This window comes from Callospermophilus lateralis, chromosome 5, assembly GCF_048772815.1.
Source record: "Callospermophilus lateralis isolate mCalLat2 chromosome 5, mCalLat2.hap1, whole genome shotgun sequence".
Lineage (NCBI taxonomy): Eukaryota > Metazoa > Chordata > Mammalia > Rodentia > Sciuridae > Callospermophilus > Callospermophilus lateralis.
The window spans coordinates 109,921,702-109,947,737 of NC_135309.1; the positions used below are offsets into that span (position 1 = coordinate 109,921,702).

General features: G+C 33.2%; 1 protein-coding gene across 2 annotated transcripts in view; it reads right to left on the reverse strand.

The window, feature by feature from the left end:
• Cert1 (ceramide transporter 1) overlaps positions 1-26,036 on the reverse strand; it is a 110,306-nt gene that overhangs the window by 37,178 nt on the left and 47,092 nt on the right. For both annotated transcript variants that reach the window (XM_076857158.2, XM_076857157.2), the window contains exons 4-7: positions 16,235-16,342; positions 15,109-15,247; positions 10,084-10,167; positions 1,114-1,271 (exon numbers count right to left, since the gene is read on the reverse strand). In XM_076857158.2, the coding sequence (XP_076713273.1) occupies positions 1,114-1,271; positions 10,084-10,167; positions 15,109-15,247; positions 16,235-16,342 (489 nt within the window). The remainder of the gene's footprint in view (positions 1-1,113; positions 1,272-10,083; positions 10,168-15,108; positions 15,248-16,234; positions 16,343-26,036) is intronic.

Sequence of the window (26,036 nt, forward strand, 5' to 3'; positions counted from 1 at the left end):
GGAATATGCTGCTAGTCAATTCATCTTTTCCCCCGCCCTGGGGTACTGGGGATCAAACCCCGGGCCTTTATGCAGGCTAGGCAATCTATCACTAGATACACCCCCAGCCCTAGTCAATACATCTTACTCTCACCTGTACTTGAGAATTCTGAACAGTTCTCTTCTCTTCTAAAACATGAGAACCTTCTCAAACACATAGTGCTAGTCAAATCCTGTGGCCATTCTGCCATTACATCAGATGACATTGCTTTCCTTAGTGTCTTGCTCAAATTGAAAGACCTTCAAACACTGCAAACAATAAAACTTTCTGATGAATGGTAAGATTCTGATTGCTGTCTAGCCTGGTATCCACAGCTGACATATCAGAACAGAGAAAAATCTCTTTAATTCTGTTACCTAATGACTTTGGACAAGTTTCTGGGCTTATTAGTTCCTTATTTTATAAGATGATGGTTTTGAACTACAATTTAGATTTTCTAAGATATGTTACAGTTCTTTAACATTTTATTATTCACTAAAGTTGAATTATGAACAGAGGTTTCTCCTAAGCAAATCCAGTAAGCTATACTTCATGCTAAAAACTATAGTTTCATATTCTAATATTATCATCAGTGCTGCTTATTAAACAAAGGTGTGAAAATGGGAACTAGGGCAAATATTTGAACAACACAGTGTATGCTAATAATATCACAATGACCCTGCGAAAAATACACACCTATGAATGTAAAGTAAATGTTTAACTGCATATTTAGCTAGCTCATAGGCTTTAGTTAGCTCATGTAACTTGAATACAATTTCACATACCACACAAAAAGGTAAGTAATACTAAATGGTTCATCGCTTTTATTTCAAAGCATTACTAATATCATCATAAAATTTTTTATATTAAGTCCAATGAAGAGAATATATTTTATAGTAGCTAAATATACAACAGATGAATCTTATTTAAGAAAATGAGTTTACGATTCCCATAAAGTATCAGAAGTAGTACCACCTGCTACTTCTATCAACCCAATGGACTCTTGCCTAAGAACTTAGTTTGGTTTAAATGTTCAACTGATATATAAAACTCAGATAAAATCTAATTTTTAAGAAATTAAGAACTAGTCTTACCTTATCCAGTCTCTTTTGCCAGCTGTCCTCACGTTTTACCATTAATTCAATACAATGAGAAAGTGTAGCAAGGATTCCAGCAGTGGTTGCTTTAAAAGTTATGGCTTCCCCTTTAAAGTCTATACCATTAATTCCTTTTGGTGTTACATGTGGAAATACTGAAAAAGAAAGTTATTCACTTTCAAATGAAGAAATAATTCATCAGAATTTAAGATTAGAAGATATTTATAAAACTAGCAAATCTGAGCAGGTTTTTGAATTATAGTTTTTCTCCTGTTGACCAATATTTAAAAATATCCTATCCATACTCTATGAGCAAAGGTTTATGACAACATATGCACTTTCAAGTTCTTTTTTTTTAGATTCTACTTCCTGAAATATATTTGCTGTGCTGCACCCAGTGAATCAGGTGGTAGGAGGAGTAATACTTAAATAATAACATTCTGACAGCTCAGAAAGGGACCTAATTATGTTAAGAAGTACCTTACATTTTAAGAAATCTGGGATTTAAAAAATATCTGAAGATATATTTTACTATAAAATAATATAACTTAAGAAAATATTCAAATTAAGTCTAGGACCAATTCATATGTTAAATACCTTTTATATTTTATAATATAATTATAAATGATTAGCCTTTGAATGAAATGAAAAATCTTAAAACTCACAAGATACAAGAGATAATAATTTATTATTCTATAGCTAGTAAGAAAACATTCTGATAGAACCTTTTAAATGTCTTTAAAAACTCAGATGTAGATGATAGTAAAGGTACAATCTGTAAAAGGACAAAGTGATAAACAGTACTTCATCAAAATACAAAACTTCTGCTTTTGAAGACATTGTTTTAGAAAATGACAAGAAAAGCCACTGATTGGGAAAAAAAAAATCTCTGCATGTTATAGATTAATCAAGGTCATACCCAGAATATAACAAGTAACCTCAAAATGCATCAACAAGTTGAGTAATAAACAACCAATCAAAAAAACTAGGCAAAAGATGTGAGTACACTTCACCAAAGGAGACACAGATGGCAAATAAGTACACGAAAAGATATTTAATAACATTACTAGGGAAATGCAAAATTAAAGCTACAATGAGATACCACTGCACATCTCTTAAAATGTGTGAAATTTAAAAAGACTCACCATACCAACTGTTGGTGGGGTGGTAGAAAACTGGAACTCTCATTAATGGCTGGTGAAAAACAGTTTGGCAGTTTTTTAAAAAAGTTAAACACACGTCTAACATGTGATTCAGTCATTCCACTCCTACGTATTTACCCCAAATAAAAAAAAATATATGGCCATGCAAAGGCTTACATATGAAAGTTCATAGCAGTTTTATTTGTAATAGCCCAAATTTTAAACAACCCGAATGTCCACCAATGGATGAGTGGATAAATAAATTGTGGTATTGTGTTATACAATGGAACACTACTTAGCAATGAAAAGAAATCAACTACTGTTACATGCAACAACAATGATGAAAGAAAGAAACTAAGCAAAAAAAGAATACATACCATATGAATCCACTTACAATAACTTCTAGAAAATGCAAACTAATCTACAACAACAGAAAATAGATCAGTGGTTGTTTGGGGTGGGGAGGGATGACAAAGTGGATGGAGGGCCAGGTGTGATGGCCCACATCTGTAATCCCAGTGGCTAGGGTGGCTGAAGTAGGAGGATCACAAGTTCAAAGCCATCCTCAGCAACTTAGTGAGACCCTGTCTCAAAATAAAAAATTAAAAAGGGCTGGGATGTGGTTCAGTGATTAAGCACCCCTGGGGTTCAATCCCTAGTAGAAAAAAGAAAAAGAAAACAAAGAAAGTGGATGGAGAAAATTTATAAGGGCAACAGATCATTATAACTTCTTTATTTTCCATCACTCTTACCAAGATTGATGTTTTATTACAAATTATTCTTTTCTCTAATTATCAACTTAGAAATTCAAAGACATCCGTGCAAGAGAATGTGTGCAACTATAAGAATGGGTTCTTACTGATAAACATTTGCTAATTTATATACATGAATCAATATAAGATGAAAAAGCATTGTGAAATGTCTTTGAAAACATCTTAAAACAGCACTTACTACTACCAAAAGCAGCCACCTCAAGTCCTTTTCAGAATGATACAGAAAGTATGTAACAGATGTTTAAAGTTTTTTAAAAAACTGAAAATAAGGGTCTTATACAATAAGACCTCTGAAATACACTTTTCTTATGTAAGGAAACATTTCTCGTATTAGGAAATGAAAGTCACAAAGACAAGACATCATTTTAATTTGCCATTCAATAGGTTTCTCTAAATATAGGTGCTTTGATCTTTGCTCCAGGTTTCTTACACCTTACAATGTACAACTGTATAAATCTCAAAGGAAAAATTTAAGCAAAACCCCCAAGTACTTGAAAGTTTTTGATTAGTTTGCTTATCTGAATGTCTCTACTGAAGACAAGAGGAAAACATTCTTTAAGAGACAAGGTGATGTGCCTGAATTTCCTCTGGGAAAATTATACCAGGCAGTAAGAGAACATATACAGTTTGTAACTATGTGCATACAGGGAAGAAATGGAAGAAATTACAAAATAAGCTATTAATCTAGATTCGTAAGTACTTAGGCTCCTAAGATTATCATTCAGATCTATAGTTCTTCCAGTTGAACTCTGACCTTACACATTCCTGCACTCAGAAAATCAAGGAACTCATAACACCAACATGTCAGAACTAAAAATAAATCTGACAGAAGCTGAAAGATTTAGAATCCCTTCATTTCACTAAGACTCTTACGCTCTATTTTATTTATTTACTTTTACCATGCTATATTTTATTTTCATCTATCTAAAAACCAATGGATAGTCAGAAAAATACAAAATAATTAATGCCAATTAATCGAGTTGGTGGCTCTAGAAGATCTATAAAATGTAATGGTAACAATTTTACAGACTGGCTTAGCCAGAATGAAGAGGAACAACTAAGTGCAGGCATCATTAGTGTTCCTTGCACAGCTCAGGCAAGAAACAAGAGTGGCTACATAGGACTGTTGAGAAAGAACAGCAGACACACTTCTTTGGTGTGAAATATGAAGAATTTATCAAAGAATAAATCATCTTTCAGCTCTGGCAACAACCTATTATTTAAAGTATTACTTGGGAGAAAATAGAAAGTAACAATAAAGGTTTTTGTATTTCATGGTAACAGGGTAAACATGGTTTTCATTAACCTTTTTCTAAATTTGGACATATAGCCAAAGAATCTGTATATATTTTAAGCAAAAGATTATCCATTTTCACTGCGATTAATAAAAATAGTAAACCCAGGTTTAATGGACATGAAGATATGAAATAAAATAATCTTTTAAGTAGGTAAAGGTAATACTAAAAAAGTTTTTAACAGTTGGTAGGATTAGAATGTCTGCCAGCCCTGGAGAAAACAGGGTGCCAGGAATCATGCCTCTGGTTCATGCACTCTTGCACATCATCGCAGACAACCTGCAGGGGGATTTCCCAGTTGTTCAAGAATTTTTTTTCAATTTCCTCCCAAAGAAATATTCCAAATAATCATGTATGGTGCAGAGTAGAAAGGGATTACTGGAGAAATCCTTCTTAATATAGAGGATTGCAGCCAGATGCAATCATGCCTGTAACTCCAGCAACTTGGGAGGTAGAGCAGGAGAAGCACAAGTCTGAGGTCAGCCTCAGCAAAACCATCTGAAAATAAAAAATAAAAAGGGCTGGGAATGTAACTCAGTGGTAGAGTACCCTGGTTTCCCAGGTACCCCGGGGTGGGGAAAAAAAGAGGAACATACAGAATGGTAACTTTGTTAAAACCTCTCTTCATCTGTCTACTAGGACAAAGAGGAAACATGACTGAAGACTATAGACCTGATATTAACCATACTGGGTTAGATAATCAACTGGTTTGGGACTACGACCAAAAAACCTGATGAGAACAATTAGAGGAGGAAAAGATTATTTTGGGGCTCACATTTTCAGGGGTCTCAATCCCCAGACAGCTGGCTCCATTGCTCTGGGACCAAGGTGAAACAGAACATCAGGGTGGAAGAATGTGATAGAAGAAAGTGGCTCAGGACATGGCATTAGGAAGGTAGGTAGGGGGTGGGGGGAGGGGAGATAGAGAGAGAGAGAGAGAGGGAGATCTCCTCTCACAAAGGACTAAATATATAACCCAAAGGCATACCACCAGGGACCCACCTCCTCCAGCCACATCATACCTGCCTAACAGCTGCCATCCAGTTAATTCCTATCAGGAGATTAACACAATTATTAGGTTAAAACTCTTACAACCCAGTCATTGGACTCCTAAACTTTTTTTCATTGTCTCACACATGAGCTTTTGGGGGTACTTCATATCTAAACCATAATAAATTGGTTAAAAACTTATAATTAATTGACAATTAATGTACAAGCATGTGCACAAAGAATAGGTATGAGCAATGTATGTTAATATTAACACTAAATTTTTTCTCAGTGAGATTTATCAAAAGCATGTTTCAATTTGCTAAATCAATATATCTCCATTTGATATAGATAGTCTGACAAAATGCTTTGATAAAATACTTTGTAAATAATTTCCAAATAATTATTTGTATTATGTAAGAAGAGATTTAAGTTGGAAAATTAGACAGAAAATATAGCTAGAAATAGAATTAAATGTTACAACTTAAAAATAAAATACATATAAAAATCCTATACAGGTAGCCATCTTCAACATTTAATGAAATTTAATCAAAAGAAATGAGAGTTTAGGAATATTGGGTGATATTACTCATGGTAGGTACAAAAAGTCACTATATAACTTTAGATTGATTTAATCTAAATTTAGAGTCCAAAAGTTCTGACTTTTAATAAATTTTAGTCTTTTAAAATATAGCCTATTGAGATATAATTCCAATATCATAAAATTCATTCATACACTACATCCAATTCAATGTTGTTTTAGTATATACAGAGTTGTACAACCATTATAATCAATTTTAGGACATTTTCATCAAAACCCCCTTTTAAGCAACTTGGGATCAAATAGTTTTACCCTCCCACCAGAGTCACTCCCCATTTCCCCCAAGTCCCATGTCCCCTGCCCTAGGCAACCACTAGTCTACCGTCTACCTCTATAATTGGCATCTTTTGGACATTTCATGTAGACAAATATAAAAGTAGTCTTTTGTAACTTAGTTCTACTTAGCAAGTTTTCAAGGCTAAGCCATATTTATATAGCATGTATCCAGGACTTGTATGCCTTTAAATGGCTGAACAATATTCCATTGTGTGGATATATCACATTTTGTTAACCTACTCATCAGTGGATGGACATTCAGGTTATTTCCATTTTGGGCTATTGTGAATAATGCTGCTATGAACATTAATGTACAAGTTTTTATATGGATGCGTTTTCATTTTTCCTGTATATAGATCCAACAGTGGAACTGTTATGTCAAATGATATCTTCAATGTTTAATCTTTTGAAGAACTGCCAGAATGTTTCCAAAACAGGTGCACCATTTTACATTCCTTCGAGCAGTGTATGAGGGTTTCAATTTCTCCACATCCTTACCAACACTGTTATTTCTTTTTTTAAAAAAATTCTTTTTAGTTATATATATATAATATCAGGATTCATTTTGACATAATTATAAAAATATGAAATATAATTTGCTAATTCAGACCCTGCTACTCGATATTACTTTATTTCTTTCTGATTAAAGCCACTGTAGACGTGAAATAGCATCGAATTTGCATTTTCCTTAATAATGTTTAGGATCTTTTAAAAAATGTACTTATGTATGACTACTTGAATATCTTCTTTGGAGAAATGTCTTCAGGTACTCTGTCCATTTTCAAACTAAGATATCTATTACAACTTTGTAAGAGTTCATTATATTTTAGATATAAATTATTTGTCAGATATATGATTTGCAAATATTTTTCCTATTTTGTGAGTTATCTTTTCATTTTTTAAAAAGTATCCTTTGAACCTCAAAATTTTTAATATTGGTAAAGGTCAATTGATCTATTTTTACTTTTGTCACTTTGGTGTATGTCTAAGGAAGACTCTGCCTCACCCATAGAAGATTTCTTCTGAGAGTTTTTCTTTGATCCATTTTAAATTAGTTTTTTTTTTGTATGATAAGGAATTCAATTTCATTCTTTTATATATGGATATTTAGCTTCCCCACATCATCTGTTGGAAAGATTAGTTTTCCTAAATGATATGACTTGTCACGTTATAGAAAATCAATTGACTATATAGTGAGGATTTATTTCTGGACCCTCAATTCTATTCAGTTGATCTATGTCTCTGTCATTCTTCAAGAAATACGCATTGTCTTAATTACTGTTTCTTTGTAATAAGAAATTTGGAAGTGTAAATTCCACCAAATTTTACCTATAGCTGTCACCAATGCATTAATGTATATGACAAATTCATACATCCTAATCTTGCCCCAAAGACAGTTAAATAAAAATGATTTTTAAGTAATACTGGCATATTTTTTTTTTTAAATAATGGTCACACCCCATTTTTTGTCAAAAATTTTGGCATAAAATCTGTAATAATTATACAGTGAATGCGGTATTTTGTTCTTTTTTAAGATTGTTTTGTTGAATCTGGGTCCTTGGCATTTCCATATGAATTTTAGGATTGGCTTGTTAATTTCTTCAGAAAGCTTACTGCAGATTTTTAATAAGAACTGCATTAAATCTGTAGATCAATTTAGGAAGTAGTGAATTCTTAACAATATTAAGTATTTTGACCTCTGAACATGAGATGCCTTTCCATTTATTTAGGTCTTCTTTAATAATGTACTATAGTTTTCAGAACAGAAGGTGTGTACTTTTGTAAATTTATGCCTAAGTGTTTTATTATTTTTGATGTTATTATAAATGAGTGTTTATATAATTTCATTTCAATTATTCATTTTAAGTATATAAAGTACAATTTATGTTTTACATATTCATCTTACAACCTTTAACTTGCTGAAATCATTCATACTTTTAATAGTCATCAGTGGATTCCTTACACTTTTCTTTATACAAGATCATGGCATCTGTACAGATGGTTTCAAATCTGGATGCCCTTTGTTTTCTTATTAAAGATATTAAGGATGGTTTTCTTTTGCTTCCTGCATTGTCTAAATTCCTTTTTCTTTTTGATAGTAGTGACTGAACTCAGGAGTGCTTCACCACTCAGATACATCCCCAGTCCTTTTTTATTTTGAGACAGATTCTCACTAAGTTGCTGAGGGTCTCCCTAAATTACTAAAACTAGCCTTGAACTTGTGATCCTTCTGTCTCAGCCTCCTGAGTCACTTGGATTACAGCTATGTGCCACAATGCCAGGCTCTGTTTTTCTAATTTGTTGTTTTGGTCACCATCTATCATGTTGGAGTCTTCTTCAAATATCTAAAGATCTTGTTCACATTTAAGAGTTATGTATTAGAAGCTCTGTATGCATTAGCAGGGCTTCTGACTAGTGGCTTTCATGAAGGGATTTTGGTAGTTGAGATACCTTTGTCATGGTGTAATTCCCCAAATCTCTATTTACAGATTTTTTCTGTGGCCATTCTGTTTTGCCAGTTACCTTCTAATTTTCTGTCATACACCACAATTCTTGGAGATGAGAAGAATGAGGCAGTAAAATATCAATAATCAGTATGTATGTACATTTCTAGTTAATAACTTTATTGATACCATATACCTATTTTTAGCTGGGTCTAGTATTCCTAAATCTAGAACTCTCTAGTTCAATTTCTAAAGAAAATAAGCTTCTGTTCTGTTTTGGGAATGAAGGTGGGACAGCTGAGTTTATGTGGGATGAATGATCAGGCCTGCAAGTTTTAAAACTTTTTTCAATAGTATTTCCTAAATCCAAACAAAGTATTTGTTCTATTAAAGCATATTATTATTCATTGTGAAATTAAAATGTATCTGCAAGAACCATCCCCAAACAGTCCTCTAATTCCATAAAGATACATTAATCTAGATGACTTGGTAAGTTTTAACATTTTAGCCCAAAGTTATAAGGGCAATTTACACAATAAACTTTAAGCTAGTACTTTGCAAGAGTAGAAAGGGAGTAGGTTATAAGGAGAGAGTCATAATGAAATTAAGAAACATGGAGAGAAAAAAAGAAGGAAAAGGTTGGGAAAAAGAAACATTAGATTTTAGTATCTATAATAGAATATTCTAATATGATCTCAAAAGTAGAAAATTATTTCCATCATGAAACAGTTTTAAAAGTGTACTCTCACTACAGATTTTACTCCACTTAAAAAATAATTTCAGCAAAATTAGATATTTTTTCTGCAAAAGTCTATTTTTTTTTTTTTTTTGTATCTTAAAGATTTTCAGAAATCCATTTTAGTTTTTTCCTAGGAATGTCAAAAGAAGAGCACTGGCTATAATTCACAGTAATCAACGATTCAGAATTCCTCCAACTGGTTTATTCATTAAAAACACAGCAACAATCAATAAACCACCTTACTCCTAGGTATATAAGCAGTTATACTTGTGAAAATGAAGCTACTTCAATAATTTCCTTTATAATAATAGTTATTACTTTTTTGACACCACTTTATCAAACAGAGAACTACACTCTAAAGAGAATATACACTCTAGCGAAAGGTTGAAGTTAAGTTCCATAACAATAATCTCTAAGAAAAACTTCTTCAGTACTAAAAATTGATTGTGTCAGTACTAATGAAGTAAATGGGCTAAAGGAAATCTGGATTTAGAATGAGCTTTTGTTAGACAGTGAGTTGCCATTATTAAACAACACCAAAGTGGCTATTTTATCTACATGATTTTTCTTAGATATTTTAACTTGGATTCCAAGAGTTCCACTGCTTTTTAAAAATTATTCAACTAGGAATTAGTCTTTGTTGTACAGTAAATTATTACATACCTTTAGAAAGTATATATTATTCAGCTGTGGGAATACGTATTACTTACATTTTTCCTTATTGCCATTGGTACTGTGCAAGAATTCTCCATCAGAACGTGTTGTAGGGAAGTCATCTTCATCATCTTCTACCACTAAATAAAATACATTTAAGGATATTAGAATTTTAAAAAAGAAATCAATTACATTATTCTTATGTTCAGCTGAGTCAATTATACTCTAGATTCTGTCAGTATAAGATTTTATTCATCTTTTATACTTTCACTGTTCATAAAGGCATACTCAATAAATATGCTATGGAATGCCATTAAATACATTATTTTGAAACTGTACCCATTCTCACTGTTTAAGGGATGATTAATAATTTCGTCTTACTAATCTCCTCCTATAAAATGGGGCCATTTTATAATTCTTCAAAAGACCTAAAAGCGCTGAGGACTGTAAAAGGATATCTTACATGCAGAAGGTACCTTAGTCTTAAATCTGCTATTTTTTTTTTGTATATGCAAGCAAAATAAAACTACTTCAAGATGTGATATCAACTTTCATTTATCCCAATGTGTATGTGTACCTAAATATCCCTTTTAACTTACCCAATTACAGAAAAAGAAATAATTTTAGAAAATATTCAGATTGAGTGTATAAGGTGTGTATGGAACATAAATGGATTTTGAGTTTAGACTGGGTCCTATCCCAAAGGTATCTCATTATGTATATGCAAATAGTTCAAAATCCAAAACCCCAAATACTTCTGATCCTAAGTAGTTTGGATAAGCAATAGCAATCTGTATTATTTTTTGAGGTACTCTCTACCAAAGCAATTTCATTCTAAACCAATGTCTTACATACTTGCCTGTATTTTCTTTATCTAGGAGTACTTTGATTCTATAAGGAGTAGCCCTCTCTTTACCTCTCTCTCCTATGACTATGAAGCCCAATTTGATACCTTATTCTCTCCTCCCTTGAATGAACAGTAGGAATCACCACCTAAAACACATTCATTCTGTACTTTTATTTTCTAATTACTGGAATCTGCTATTCAGTTAAAATAAAAATTTTAAATCATAACCTATTATTCTACCCAGTGGATGACATCAATAGCCAATGGACATTTTTCTTTTCCAGTTTTATCATTCTTTTTTAGAAATGGGTCTCCACTAGACCCACTTTTTTTTTTTTTTTTTTTTTTTTTTTTTTTTTTGGTACTAAGGATTGAACTCATGGGTGTTTTACCACTAAGCTACATACATCCCAACACAAGTTCTCACTAAGTGGCTCAGAACCTTGCTAAATTGCAGAGGCTGGCCTCAAACTTGCGTTCCTCCTGCCTCAGCCTCAGCCTCAGCCTCAGCCTCAGTCTTGTGAGTTATTGAGATTACAGTGTCTGGCCTATTTGCACCATTCTTACAGGCTTTGTTACCCATAATGATACTTCTGCAGATACCTTAGTCCCAATATAAACCATTTTCTCAGAATCTGTTTTTTGTTTGTTTGTTTTTGGGCTTCATGGTTGTACATAGTAGTTGAGTTCATCCCAACAAATTCACACCCTGTGGGTATTCAATTATTTCTAAGTATAGTCAATTCTAAGAAATCCATTAATATAGCACACTGCTATTTTAAAATCAGTACTCACAGCTGGGTGTGGTAGCACATGCTGAAATCCAGTGACTGGGGAGGCTGACGCAAGAAGATCACAAGTTTGAGGCTAGAATGGACAATTTACTGACACCTTATCTCAAAACAAAAAATCAAAAAGACTGGGAATTTAGATCAATGGTAGAGTATCTTAGGGTTCAATCCTGTGGCCCCTCAAAAAAAAAAAAAAAAAAAAACACCTCAATACTTCTCTTTGGACAAGATCTTGACATTGATTCAATACTATCCTAATTAACTGTTTTTTAAGTGCTATTAAGATGCCTCAAAGATGGACAAGGAGTGCTTTGTTGGGAAGCGAAGAGGAAAGGCCACCCTTTTCACCAGATTTAACTCTTGTTTTCATCAGTTTTATATATTGAACACTGGGCTAAAAACAAAAAAAGGTTGAAAATCCCTGTTTGTTGTTATTTGGCTATTAGGTTAAGACTATTTAATCCAAGAACAGTTGGGATTTAATCTAAAAATTAATTTTCTTATTGCTCTTCTTTTCATTGTTAATGTAATTATTTGAAGTAAATTACTTAACATTTCTCAACTTCTGTTTCTCTGATTATAAAATGGATCTTATACCCAGCACATAGGATTGTGAGAAGTAAATGTGAATATGTTAGCACTATAATAGCAAAAACTTAAAAAATAAAACATGGTTAATTCAGATTTTTGCAGAGGTAAGGGAAAGCAGGAAGTGCAAGATCCAAAGATAAGATTTAGTATAATAGATTTGATCTTGGTAAAAGAGATCATTCTGATCAGAATGGAGGATATGTATTAAGTGATTTCAAATCATGTCACCTGTCCCTAAGACTAGTCCAATATGACTGGTGCCTTAACAAGAAGAGAAAATATGGACACACAAAAATACACACAGAGAGATGTGAAAACACAAGTAGAATAGCCATCTATAAGCCAAAGAGACAGGCCTAGAACAGATCTCTGCCTTATCACACCTGGAAGAAATCAATGCTGCCATCATCTCAATTTCAGAACAGTGAAAAAATAAATCTGTGTTTAAGCCATCTAGTCTCTGGTACTTATTGTTATAGTAGCCCTAGCAAACTAAAACATTAGTCTATGCTGTTGACAGTTTCAAATATGTAGTAGAAAGGATTCAGAGTACAGCTTAAAAATTATTTTCCAAATCTCCCATGCATCCCAACTTTTACTTCTTCCATCACCACTTTTTATCCCTTCAATACTATAACACTGTTAGTGTGGATAATTTATATATAAACAAAAACCTCAATTCTGTATGCATTCAGTTTTATTTAAAGGACTACTTATCTGCAAACAAAAAAAAGTTTTAATTTGATAAAAAGGGTATACTTATTTAAAAAAAAAATTAAAAAAAAAAGAACAGAAGAATTTTGGAGGGAAAAAAACGCCCAAAACTTAATATACATCAAATATAAAGAACTTCAAGGTACTTAATTTAGGCAACATTAAGTACTTTAAGAGGAGTATGGATTTCTGCTTCTGGGCAAGATGAAGTAAAAAGAGACTGAATTTATTCAAGCACAAAACTAAAAATCTGAATAATATATGTAGAACAATGGTTTCTTTTTTCTTTTTTTTGATGGTACTAGGGATTGAACCTGGGGTTGCTCTACCAATGAGCTACACTGCCAGTCCTTTTATTTTTATTTTTTATTTGTTCTAGTTACTTATACATCCCAGTCCTTTTTATTTTTTTAATTTTAAGATAGGATATCAATAATTTGCCAAGTCTGATCTTTAAACCTGCAACACCTCCTGTCTCAGCCTCCTGAGTTGCTGGGATTACAGGTGTGCAACACCACACCTGGTCAAACAATGGTTTTTAAAACACTGGATATTAGGCAATAAATGACAGTGATCCCTAAGAGAAGGGAAACAAAAGATGTGAGCTCTATAATTGCTCCAGCTCATTGACCTGGGAGTTTCTAGGCTATAGAATAAGAACAGGGAAGCAAGGAAGAGGCCAGTAGACTCCTGAGATGAGGAGATGGAGCTGAAAGTCCAAACAAACAAAGGTAACTAGAGCTTCTCAAGGAGAGGAGAAAGCTACACAGAAAGAACATTAAACATCAGGAGGTTTCCTTTGAGTACTTGGCAGAATACTGAGAGCACATTCAAATTAAAGAACCACAGAGGCTAGAACCTTCAAAAAGGATTCCAGGGAACAGTATTCAAAACTAATGTGGTGGTAGAGAAAAGTACCTGTTCCTGCAAGGCAGACTGGGAAACCTCCTAATTCAAAGGAAACTGGTTGGAAAACTCAGAAAAGTCTTATCTTAGTAATGAAGAGAAATAAAAATATATTACTGAAAAGTTGTGATGCTACACATAAAGTACTTAAAGGTAGACTGTAAACAATATATAATTAATATACAAACTGCAAACCCTAAAGTAGCTACTAAAATAACAAAATTATAGCTAAGAGGCTAACAAAGGAGATTAATGTCATTATAAAAAAAATTAAAAGGGGGGGAAAAAGGGAACTAAAAATACAAAAAGAATTTGAATTCAGAGTATATATATATACTTTTAGTAAGACCAAGAAATAAAACCGTCAAATGACCTAGTCATACTAGCAATAAACTTAATACTAGTTAGTATTACAATGAAAAGTAGTTTATTTTTGTTTCCACAGTAAATCAAGAGAAAAATTGAAGGACATGTCCACTGACATTAGCAATATCTTCAGGACTACCAAAGGAAAAGTAACTTTAAATCTCAAATTAAAAGTTAAATGATGAAAACTGGGGTTGTAGTTCAGTGGTAGAGCACTTGCCTAGCATGTGTAAGGCATTGGGTTTGATCTTTAGCACCACATAAAAATAAATAAATAAAACAAAGATACTGTGTCCATCTACAACAACAACAAAAGGTAAAAAAAGTTAATGGATGACTCACCCTATTTTCTTTTTTTTCAAACAAAAATTCACTAAAACTATTTTTAAATGTATATATAATGAAGAAGGTTTCTTCTATGAGAAAAAAGGGCAGATGAAGAGACATGAAAGAAGAGTGAAAGAAGAACGAGAGAGAGAGGAGCATAGAAAGAGAAAGGAATCAATTGATTCTAGATCTAAAGAATTTAATGTATGCTTGTATCCTCTAAGATTCATCAAGGGGTAAATTTATTAGACATAATAATGTAAATGCTCCATATTATAAGAGACCAGATACTATTTTCTAATTGAATAAAGAGAATCACTTAAAAGTGTTCCAGAGTATCTGGTATGGATGACCAGAATATATTGGAACATGTTATTAGAGTACTCAAGTTACATTAACGCTGAGATCAGTTACACTGGGAGTTTGCAGCAAAAGTGACTATAATCACTTTTATTACTTAAAGACATTACCCATTAAGATCAAGAGGCTTTAAATCCATTCATTCTCCAAGTAAAAATAGTGGTAATAGCCTAATTAACCTTTATCCCTTTGAAGTTCATCCTTGGAGACAGCATCAGCACAGGCATCAAAGTACTTCTGGAGAGTATCAACTTGTCTACATAGGATGTCTCTAAAGGTTTCCATTTCAGCCAATTTCTCCCGTAAACTGTGGCCTTTCTGCAAGACACAAGAAGGGAGGCAGTGTAATTCAAGTGAAACAAAACTGGACTGACTTTATTTGGTCTATGGTACTTCATCACCATTTAAAGTCTGTACCTTATCACTAAAGGAATGGATAAAGAACGCTACCAAGTTCAAGGTCATACTTCTAGGAACAGGCTTGAAGCTGATTAATCTAGTGACTTGATAATAATAAACCTGTAGGAAATAAGGTAATAATGTGTGACAACTTGCTAACAATTCTTTTTTTTTTTTTTTGTACGGGGGATTGAAGCCAGGGACATTCTACCACTGAGCCACATGCCTAGCCCTTTTGATTTTTTATTTTGTAATGTTGCTAAGGTGCTGAGGCTGGTCTTGACCTTGTGATCCTCCTGCTTTGACCTCTTGAGTTGCTGGGATCACAAGTGTGCACCACCATGCGCAGCTGTAATATAATATTTTAATATTTTCAAATTAGACATTGTGAGGAGAAACTGACAGACTTGGAAATGATAAAAAAATATTCCTGGATGTACTTGCACAGTATTTGTGAGAGTCATTTAGGAAACCCTGATGGAAGGGTGACATTTGATCATGTGAAAGTTTTTGCCCTTCATTGCATTTGAGCTATTTTACAATTCTTTTAATAAAAAACTGAGTAATGTATGTGATTCCACAAAGATGCAAAGAAACTCTGTCCTGCACAGAGGTGATGATTTCATCTGTGTATATTGATCAGTTTTGTACTAGCAAATTCATTTCAGTATTCTTTAGATTCTCCTTTGAAACAATTTTAAAATTAATGTCTTAGCTCATTAACACATTAAATAAAAACTTATTTATGTTCATTTTGAGTCATGATTTTACTTCTTAAAATTATTCTATAAAAATTCAAATTACATTGTAGAAAAATTCTTTAAAAAACCTATCAATTAAATTCAGCTCACAACATCCAATACTAAAGTTATGTTGCCTCAACTTAAAACATTCATAAACTCAAACCTTGAATGAAGAGGTGGATGTTGCAGAATAGCCACTTGCTCCAGACACCAGTGATACCATTGAGCCATGTCGACGCAAGCTTGATTCAGATCCATATCCTGATTCAGTCTAAAAAGGAAATAAAGTACATGAAAAGGTTTTAAATAAAAAATTAAGAGAAGACAAAGAAATCAACAAGGTTATTATAACAACAATGAGCAGTTTAGATTCATACAATAGTCCACTGATGTTAAGAAATTCCTTTTAATACCTATCATTTAATTTAGAAATTTATTGAATAAATACCACATGTTGGGCTAGGAGGCTAAAAGAGTGTTTAAAATATGAAATAAACCAGTGTTTAATAATAGTCTCTTTCCTACTAGTAACTATGAAAAAAGTCAATTTCACAGATTTCAAGTAAAAAAGTGGTTACCAGAGACAGAGGAATCGCGTCAGTATTCGATAGGCATAGTTTCAGCTGGGGAAGATGAAAATGTTCTGGAGATGCAAGGTAGTGATGGCTGAACGATCATGTTAATGTACTTAATGCCACAGACTGTATACTTAAAATGGATTAAATAGTTATTTTACATTATGTATATTTTATTGTAATTTACAAAAATGAATAGGACAAGACAAAAAAGATAATAGGAAAACTTCCAACCCTATTTCTTTATAGATAAGGCAGTTATCCTGACAGCTCAACTATCACTGCCTACTTTTCCTATTATATCAGCAGTTTGTCTCTTTATTTTCAACCATTCTTTATTTTCTTCTTCTTCTTCTTCTTTTTTTTTTTTTTTTTGTACTAAAGATTGAACCCAGAGGAGCTCTACCATTGAGCTTCATCTCCAGTCCTTTTAATTTTGAGACAGGTCTTGTTAAGTTGCCCAGCTGGCCTCAAACTTGCAATCCTGCCTCAGCTTCCTGAGTTTCTGGGATTACAGAGTTGTGGCACCCTGCTCAGCTATTTTCAACCACTCTTAACACATTACAGTTAAAGGATTTACCAATAAATTGTAATTATATTTTATAATTACTACTTGACTTAGATCTTTCTGGAACCAGACTGCATCTTTTTCATTTTTGTAGCCACCTTCATAGTTCATGGCACAAAGAAAAGTTCAATTTTGTGAGTCTATTAAGCCTTCACACCATGGAACCAACTGGGACTTTCAGGTGAGTAGGTATAGATTTAGTGCTGTGATAATACATTTCATTTTAAAGGAACTGGTATTTTTCAGTTCATCAATTTGATATTTTACTTTTCTTAATACAAATGCAGTACTAATTAAGATAAAGGAATTAAATGTTTGAAAAAAATGGCTTTCTTGAACCTGAAATCAAGTATTCTGGATCTCTGATGCTTTCTACTGTTAAAAAGTAGAGTGAATTTGGGCTGGGGATGTGGCTCAAGCGGTAGCGCGCTCGCCTGGCACGCGTGCGGCCCGGGTTCGATCCTCAGCACCACATACAAACAAAGATGTTGTGTCCGCCGAGAACTAAAAAATAAATATTAAAAAATTCTCTCTCTCTCTCTCTCTTTCTCCCTCCCCCACTCTCTCTCTCCCCCACTCTCTCTTTAAAAAAAAAAGTAGAGTGAATCAAATGCTTCTGTGGAGCTGGCATGATGGCACACCCCTATAATCCCAGTGACTCAGGAGGATTGCAAGTTGGAGGTCAGTCTGGATAACTTAGCAAAACCCCATCTCAAAAAGAAAAAGAAAAAGAAAAAGAAAAAGGGTTGTAGCTCAGTGGTAGAACGCTGCTGGCTTCAATCCCCAGTACGCAAAAGAAAAAAATGCTCCTGTGGAAAAATCAAGGTATTTGTATTACATCATTTAACAGAATATCATGTTTGTTAATTTAAATAGGGCCAGGTGTGGTGGCACATACATGTAATCCCAGTGGCTCAGGAGGCTGAGGCAGGAGTTCAAAGCCTGCCTCAGCAATGATGAGGCGCTGAGCAACTCAGTGAGGCCCCATTTCTAAATAAAATACAAAATAGGGCTGGGATGTGGCTCAGTAGTCGAATGCCCCTGAGTTCAATCCCTGGTGGTACAAAAAAAAAAAAAAGATTTTAAGTAGGCATTTATATTTAACAAGTTTTCCTTCATTTGAATGGGAAAAAAAACCCCTATGTTTCTCAAACATTCAAAATTTTTAATAATAGAGATCAGTACAGAAAATGAAGGAAGAAAAAGACTACATTGTGTAAAAATTTAGTCACAGTCACTAAAGTTAAGAGGTAAAATAACATCTAATTACTTTTGGTACCAAACTTATAGCAACAATTAGAAACTGGTTTTTTGGTACCAGGAATTGAACTCAGGGGCACTTGACTGCTGGCCCTTTTTTGTATTTTATTTAGAGACAGGATCTCATTGAGTTGCTTAGCACCTGCTTTTGATAAGGCTGGCTTTGAAATCATGATCCTCCTGCCTCAGCCTCCCAAGCCACTGGGATTTCCTTGCGCACGCCACCATGCCCGGCTAGAAACTATTTTAAGCTTACTTCATTCTCAAAATTAAGATTATAAAACATTAAAATTATATACAATGTGTTTTCTGTGGAAAACATACAAAGCACGGGATGTCAGAGAAAAATTACAGATAAGATAAATGCCCCAAACTTCCCTACCAGGCTATTATGAGATAAATAAAATGTCCCAGAGTTCTTTTTTTTTTTTTGGGGGGGGGGGTTATACCAAAGATTTAAACAGGTGCATTTTACCACTGAACTACATCCTTAGCCTTTTTGCTTTTTATTTTGAGACAAGGTCCCACTAAGTTGCTTAGGGCTTTGCTAAACTGCTGAGGCTGGTCTTGAACTTGTAATCCTCCTATCTCAGCCTCCTGAGATGCTGGAATTATAGACATGTGCCACCATACCCAACACAGAGTTCTTTAAATAGTCTGCCTTTTTCTGTTACCTCAGAACCCTAGCAGCCATGGTCATCATAAAGTTTGGTTCCTGCCACCATTAAGTGCCTCAAAGTTATTAAGAACTAGAATCATATACTTCATAAGTTCATTTAAATGTAAGAAAGAAAATGAAAAAAAAAGCAAAGACCAATGGGAAAAGAACAGAGATTAGAAGTAGTAGCAACAATGGCAAGAAACCGAAAAGAGGAATGAGACCCTGAAGATACAATAGTGACACAGTCTCAAAGCTTGAGCAAAGTTGCTGCCACCTGCTAGCATCAATAAGAAGGCTCTGATGAAGAAGAAAAAGAACAGGGAGGGAAAGAAAAAGAAAAAAAAAGCAGAGGATGTGCAAAGGAAGAGGAGGCATTCATAATGAAAAGAGCAATACAGCTCATGAAAAAGAAATGGCTATCATTAGGCAAAGACACTAGACTGCCTGTGAAAATGAATAGCCTCTTAAAATTCAACTTTTAGCACACACCAGGCACCAAAGTAGAACTGTGACACTTTGATGATGCTTGCTTATAACCAATTCTATCTACAAAAGGTATCTCTAATTATGTAAGATTAGATGAAATCAAACCTCTTCTCCAAGATTTACATCATTCCACATGTCCCCTACCTGCTGCATACTGGAGGTTGAACCCAGGAGCTTTTACCACTGAGCTTGTCTCCAGCCTTTTTGGTTTTTTATTTTGAGAAAGGGTCTCATTAAGTTGCCCAGGCTAGCTGTGAACTTGCAATCCTCCTGCCTTGGTTTCTTGAGTAATTGGGATTAAAGCTGGATGCGCATGCATCACTATACCTAGCTACCACTCCACATCTTAATGCAAAGCAGTACCTTAGGGATAAAGTAAAATAAGTTATTTTGGTGGCTAGAAAACTATTAATAGAAGGACAAGGCATGAATTCACAATAAGTGGGAGTGCTGGGGAAGAATAGAGGTTCTTTGGTAAGACAGAAGAGAGTGAAAGGAGGGGAGGGGAGGGGGCATAGGGGTAGGAAGACTAGTAGAATGAATTGGACATTATTACCCTATGTGCATATATGATTACACAACCAAATCTGAGAAGTTATACTTCATTTATGTATGATGTGTCAAAATACACTCTACTTTCATGTAAAACAAATTAAAAAGGACAAAGCATGAACTTAGTTGTATGTAAATTATACTTCAAGAAAATTGATTTTAAAAGGTAAAGCTAGTGTATGATAAAACAGAGCAAACCAGGTGCAGTGAAAGCACTGATTATAAAGTGGTACCAAGAAAACTGTAGGGGTATAGATTATACTTGTTAAAACCCAAACTGTACAGTTAAAATAGGTACATTTTAAGAGTGTAAATTATATTCCAATAAGATTGATAAAGAAAAAAGTAAGCGTATTTCAATATCATAGAATTGTACCAAAGGGAATTCTAATTACAGCAATTGTACTGTTCACGCTCAAAAAAATGACTTCATATCAAATAATGAGACTCTGAAAGTCCTAGAGCCAACGTGTCATGCTAGGCCTTTCACCTTAAATGGCGCTGGTTATTTTGTCCTCTTTCCTTTCACAATAATGCTAACTTGGTAAGTGTAGCATTGCTACATTTTGTCTTTGGGTTTGGTAAAGTTTTCCTGGTACATTTAAACTTAGAGGACTGCAATTAGAAATAGGAAGAATCTTAGTAACAGATGACAAATATACAGAATTTCAGAAACTACTTAAGTATCTCAGATACCTATGTGTAACTCATTTCTAAATAGAATTAAACTGAATTACCTATCTAAATACAACTCTGGACATCCTATTGAAAAATACTTAAAATCCAACAATTTGAAATTTAAATCCAAATGCCTACCATCTTAATTTACTTACTCATATAAATGAGTCTTTAGAACAGGTAAATTTTTTTTTTTTTTTTTTGGTACTGGAGATTGAACTCCAGGGGCACTTGACTACTGAGCCACATCTCCAGCCCTATTTTTGTATTTATTTAAAGACAGGGACTCACTGAGTTTCTTATTAGCGCCTCACTATTTCCTGAGGCTGACTTTGAACTCAAAATCTCCTGCCTCAGGCTCCTAAGCTGCTGCGATTTAACAGGCATGCACCTGTTGATTTTTTTAAAGGTCTAAAGTAATATGAACACTGAAGCTTTATTAACTTTTTTTCTTTTGCCTTACAACTTCTTCTATTTTTCTCTATTTCTATTTATCTATTTAGACTATTTCAAAATAGGTAACAACTTACAATAAAAACATAATAAAACAAAAGTCCATTTATAGCAATATCGCTGCAACACATGTTAAGTAATAGATAATAAATGTTTATATTGTGAATAGTTCACTATAATTATCTCTAACCAATTTCATTTAAGTAAACTTCATGATAAATTGTAGAAATCATTCCAAAGAAAAAGAAAATACATATCACTCATGAATCCCAACTCTATTGTTATTCAGTATAAATAATGAAGATTCATTGCTTTTTAATATAATTTTAATTTATAATAAAAGTGAGTCACAGAAAAATAGTCTCATTATATTAAAGAAATACATTAAATTGACTGACCTTCTTATATATGACCCAGTTCTAAATTTGTTTTGGATTTCTCTCAAAAATCAAATTTATCATCAAAGATATGTTAAACAACAACAACAACTTTGACATGGGGGCAAAAATAAATTCAAAAGAAAAGTTAGTGAACTATTTTGAAAAGCAGCAATGCTTGACACATCTATTTTGGCTTCCCAAGATGCTGACTTTGAAAGAAACAACACTAATTTGAATTTGTTTTTTTGAGTGTAGAATGGAGTGAGGGAAGAATGAATGAAAATGGGAAGAAATTACTTTATGGTCACAACTGACATTGCTAAATGTTCTTAAAAATTGTAACATACTTTGGGCTGGGGTTGTGGCTGAGTGGTAGAGCACTTGCCTAGCATGTTTGAGGCACTGGGTTCGATTCTCAGCACCACATATAAATAAGTAAAATAAAGATCCACTGACAACCAAAAAACATTTGTAATTAATATACTTTCAAAATCTCATTGGTATAATTTTAGGAGTAATATTTTAAAAGCATGCTTTTTTTTTTTTTAAATCCCACTCACTGATCCACAAGAAGTTGCTCTCATTCACAATTTCTAATCACTGAGAGAATATTTTGAAAAACATTAAAGTCTACCCAAAATTAATAATCTGGAATTCAACAATAGATACCACAAGAATATTTTTCCCTTTCAAATAAATCTGCCTTAAGATCCCTCATACAAATTGTTTTGCCAAAAAAATTCTTTCTCAAATTTGCTAGTGTTTGTAAGTAGTGCTCCTGAACACATTTTGCATAAACCTAAAATGCCATTTTGATTCAATTAAAATTTACTGAAAGAATCTCACACAGAACAAGGTTTACTTCTAAGTGCCACAATGAGACTATACCTTTGTTATATTAAAACACTTCATTTAAAAAGAAAAAAGAGAAGGGATCTTTTGGCCAGTAGAGGGAGTCAGTAGCATTTTTCAAATGTTTGCGTGGAAAACAGATACAAAGGTTACTACTGGTCAATGTACAATAGTAACCTTTGGATTAATTCCTTGTGTAAACCTTTATTCTGTATACCTTTACGTTTTAAGAACATTCAAAAGGGTATTTATAAGTTACACCATACAAAGTAATGAATATAATAAGAGCAGAAATGTGTAAAAACTAATTTGAAAAAACTCCTTTGAGTCACAACTAATCATATTTAATCATATGGAAGATAAATATTACCATTTTGCACAATCTGTTCATCAGTCCACGTACACCCTAAAAGAAGTTGTATAAAGATATAGCAAAAAGGTTGGCTTTTAAATTTTTTAAAATAGCACCTTTTGAAATATTTATTTTTTCCTAGTAACAATCTCTAGCAAGAAGCAAAGCAAGGAAATTGAGAAAGAAATTAAGTAAGTTCCTCATGGTGTCAGAAATTACTGAGTTATTAGTGACATAGTTCCTCTTTCCCCCATCCCGCCCAAAGTACACTAAAGGTAAACATTATTAAATATCACCATTAAAAAAAATAGTAACCTTTGGATTAATTCCTTTGTGTAAACCTTTATTCTGTATACCTTTATGTTTTAAGAACATTTAAAAGTATAAGTTACATCATACAAAGTAATGAATATAATAAGATAGCAGAAATGTGTAAAAACTAATTTGAACTACAAATGCCCCCCTCAAAAAACTACAAATGCCCAAACACAATATGGTACTAAAGAAGTAGAGGAGTCATAGCAGCTGCCCTCCTTCTCCATGATTTCAAACCTTTCTTTCTTGCACCTGTAATTTAGGACTTTTGATTCTATAATATATTTATTTCTATATCTACAGAGTTGGAGAATTAAAGTAGGCTTATCAGAGAGCTCTTAAGTCCACGCTATTTACCAAATGCTGTTTAAGAACCCAATCTAGGGCTGGGATTGTGGCTCAGTGGTAGAGTGCTCACCTAGCACGTGCAAGGCCCTGGGTTTGATCCTCAGCACCACATAAAAAATAAATAAATAAATAAAATAAAGGTACTGTGTCCAACTACAATCAAAAACATTACACACACACACACACACACACACACACACACACACACACACACACATATATATAAATAACAGATAATATATAAAACAACCAAATCTATAGCACAAAAGGTAAACCTGCTTTGATACTCTGAAATTCTTTTTTATTTTCCTCCCAGTACTTGGGGTTAAACCCAGAAACCCAGGAGCACTCTACCATTAGCTACATCCCTTTTTTAATTTTTTTGAGATGGTGTCTTGTTAAGCTGCAGAGGCTGGCCTCAAACTTGTGATAGTCTTGCCTCAGCTTCCTGGGTAACTAGAATTACAAGTATAAGTCACTTTGCCTAACTCATCTTTTTTTTTTTTAATCTGCCTTAAAGGGAGTCTAGAGGTCTTATTCTCTTAGTTACATTAAAATGAATTGTGATAAACAACTAGATAAATAAAAACAAGGTCATTTAAAAGAAGTGTAGTAAACGTATCCCCACTCTAGCTTTAAAAACAAATACTAAAAGGGAGATTTTTTTGTTTGTTTTGCTTTCAGGGAAAAGCTAATAAAATACTTGAGTAATTTAAAATGGATATTTTATATATTAATTCCTGAACACTACTCTGGAAACTATAAAAACATAAACAAGAGTAAAAGCTAATATTCACTTTGCACCAGACATGATATTAAATGCTTTAAGAGCATTATCTCACTTAATTCTATTTTAATAGCTTATGTGAGATAGGAATATACTGTTATAGTCATTTTATAGGTGGTTTTGTGTAATATCTTCTGAATCACACAACTATGAAATAAGGAATCTGGAATTCAATTCCAGATTTAAATGCCAATGACATTAACCATTAAGTTATGCTGCCTCCATAGCTACTTCTCTCAAATAATTTTTTCACTCTTCCCATTAATATTCCCTACTTTGGGTCACTGAGTATCTCATTTGGATTAATCCACCAGGTTTCAACTTGTTTTAGACTTCCTAGTGCAGAGTAATTCTTTAAAAATAGACATTTAATTCTTTCATTTCTTATTTTAAATCCTGTTCAGCTCCCAATTTCTCCTGGAATCAAGTGCATACAATTACTTATAAGGAAGGTCTTGTTAGAGGCAGAAATACAACTAAACTATCAGCCTTTATATTATTTACTATACGATATTTAAAATATGTTGCATCAGTGTTGCTATAATGGTCTTTTGTTCTAGAATGTAGTTGTTGTAAGAAGACATTACTTGTTCTAAAATACTGGAACTATCTTAACCATTAAACTACCTTAACCATTTCTAAGCACAGAGTTTGGTAGTTTTATGTAAGTCCACAATGTGGTGCAACTGATCTACAGAACTTTCTCATCATGCAAAACTGAAACTACATCCATTAAACAACTATTGACTTCTCCCTTCTCCCAGTCCTTGGTAAACACTATTCTACTTTCTATCTCTATGAATTTATTACATAAGAAGAATCATACAGTTATTTGTTGTTTTGTGACTGGTTTATTTCACTTAGCATGTCAAGCTTCATTTACATTGTTAACATATTGCAAAATTCCCTTCCTTTTTAAGGCTAATATTCCATTATTTGGATATACCATATTTTGCTTATTTAATTCATGCACTGACGTATACTTGGGTTGTTTCCATGTTTTAACTATTGTGAAAAATGCTCCTACGAACATGGGTGTACAAACATATCTTCAAGAATTTTCTGATTCTATTGGCTTTATATCCAGAAAATTAAGTGCTGGTAATTCTCTTGTAATTTTTTGAGGAATTGCCACACTGGTTTTTTTTTTTTTTTTAACATTGGCTTTATTATTTTACATTTCTACCTACAGCACTTAAGGTTCCAGTTCTTCCAGATGTTTGCCAACACTACTTTTCTTTTTGGATAGCAGCCAAATGGGTGTGAGATAGTACCTCAGTGGAGTTTTAATTTGCAATTCCCTAATGACTAGTGATGTTGAGTTGTCTGTGTGTGCTTATTGGCCACTTATTTATCTTCTTTGAAGAAATGACTATGTAAGTCTGTTTCATTTTTTAATTTTTTTAATGCTTAAGCTTTAGAACTTCTAAAATAGGATATGGACATTAATTTCTTTTCAAATAGATGATTTGCAAATATTTTCTCCCATTCTGAGGTTTTCCTTTTTGTTTTTGCTGTAGAATTTTTTTTTCATGTAATCCAGTTTGTCTATTTTTTTTCTTTTGTTGCCTTAGACTATGGTGTCATATCCAATAAATGACTGCCAAACCCAATGTTGTAATACTTTTGACCTGTTTTCTTTGAAGGGTGTATTGTTTTAGGTCTTACCTTTAGATATTTGATTCGTTTTGAGTTAAT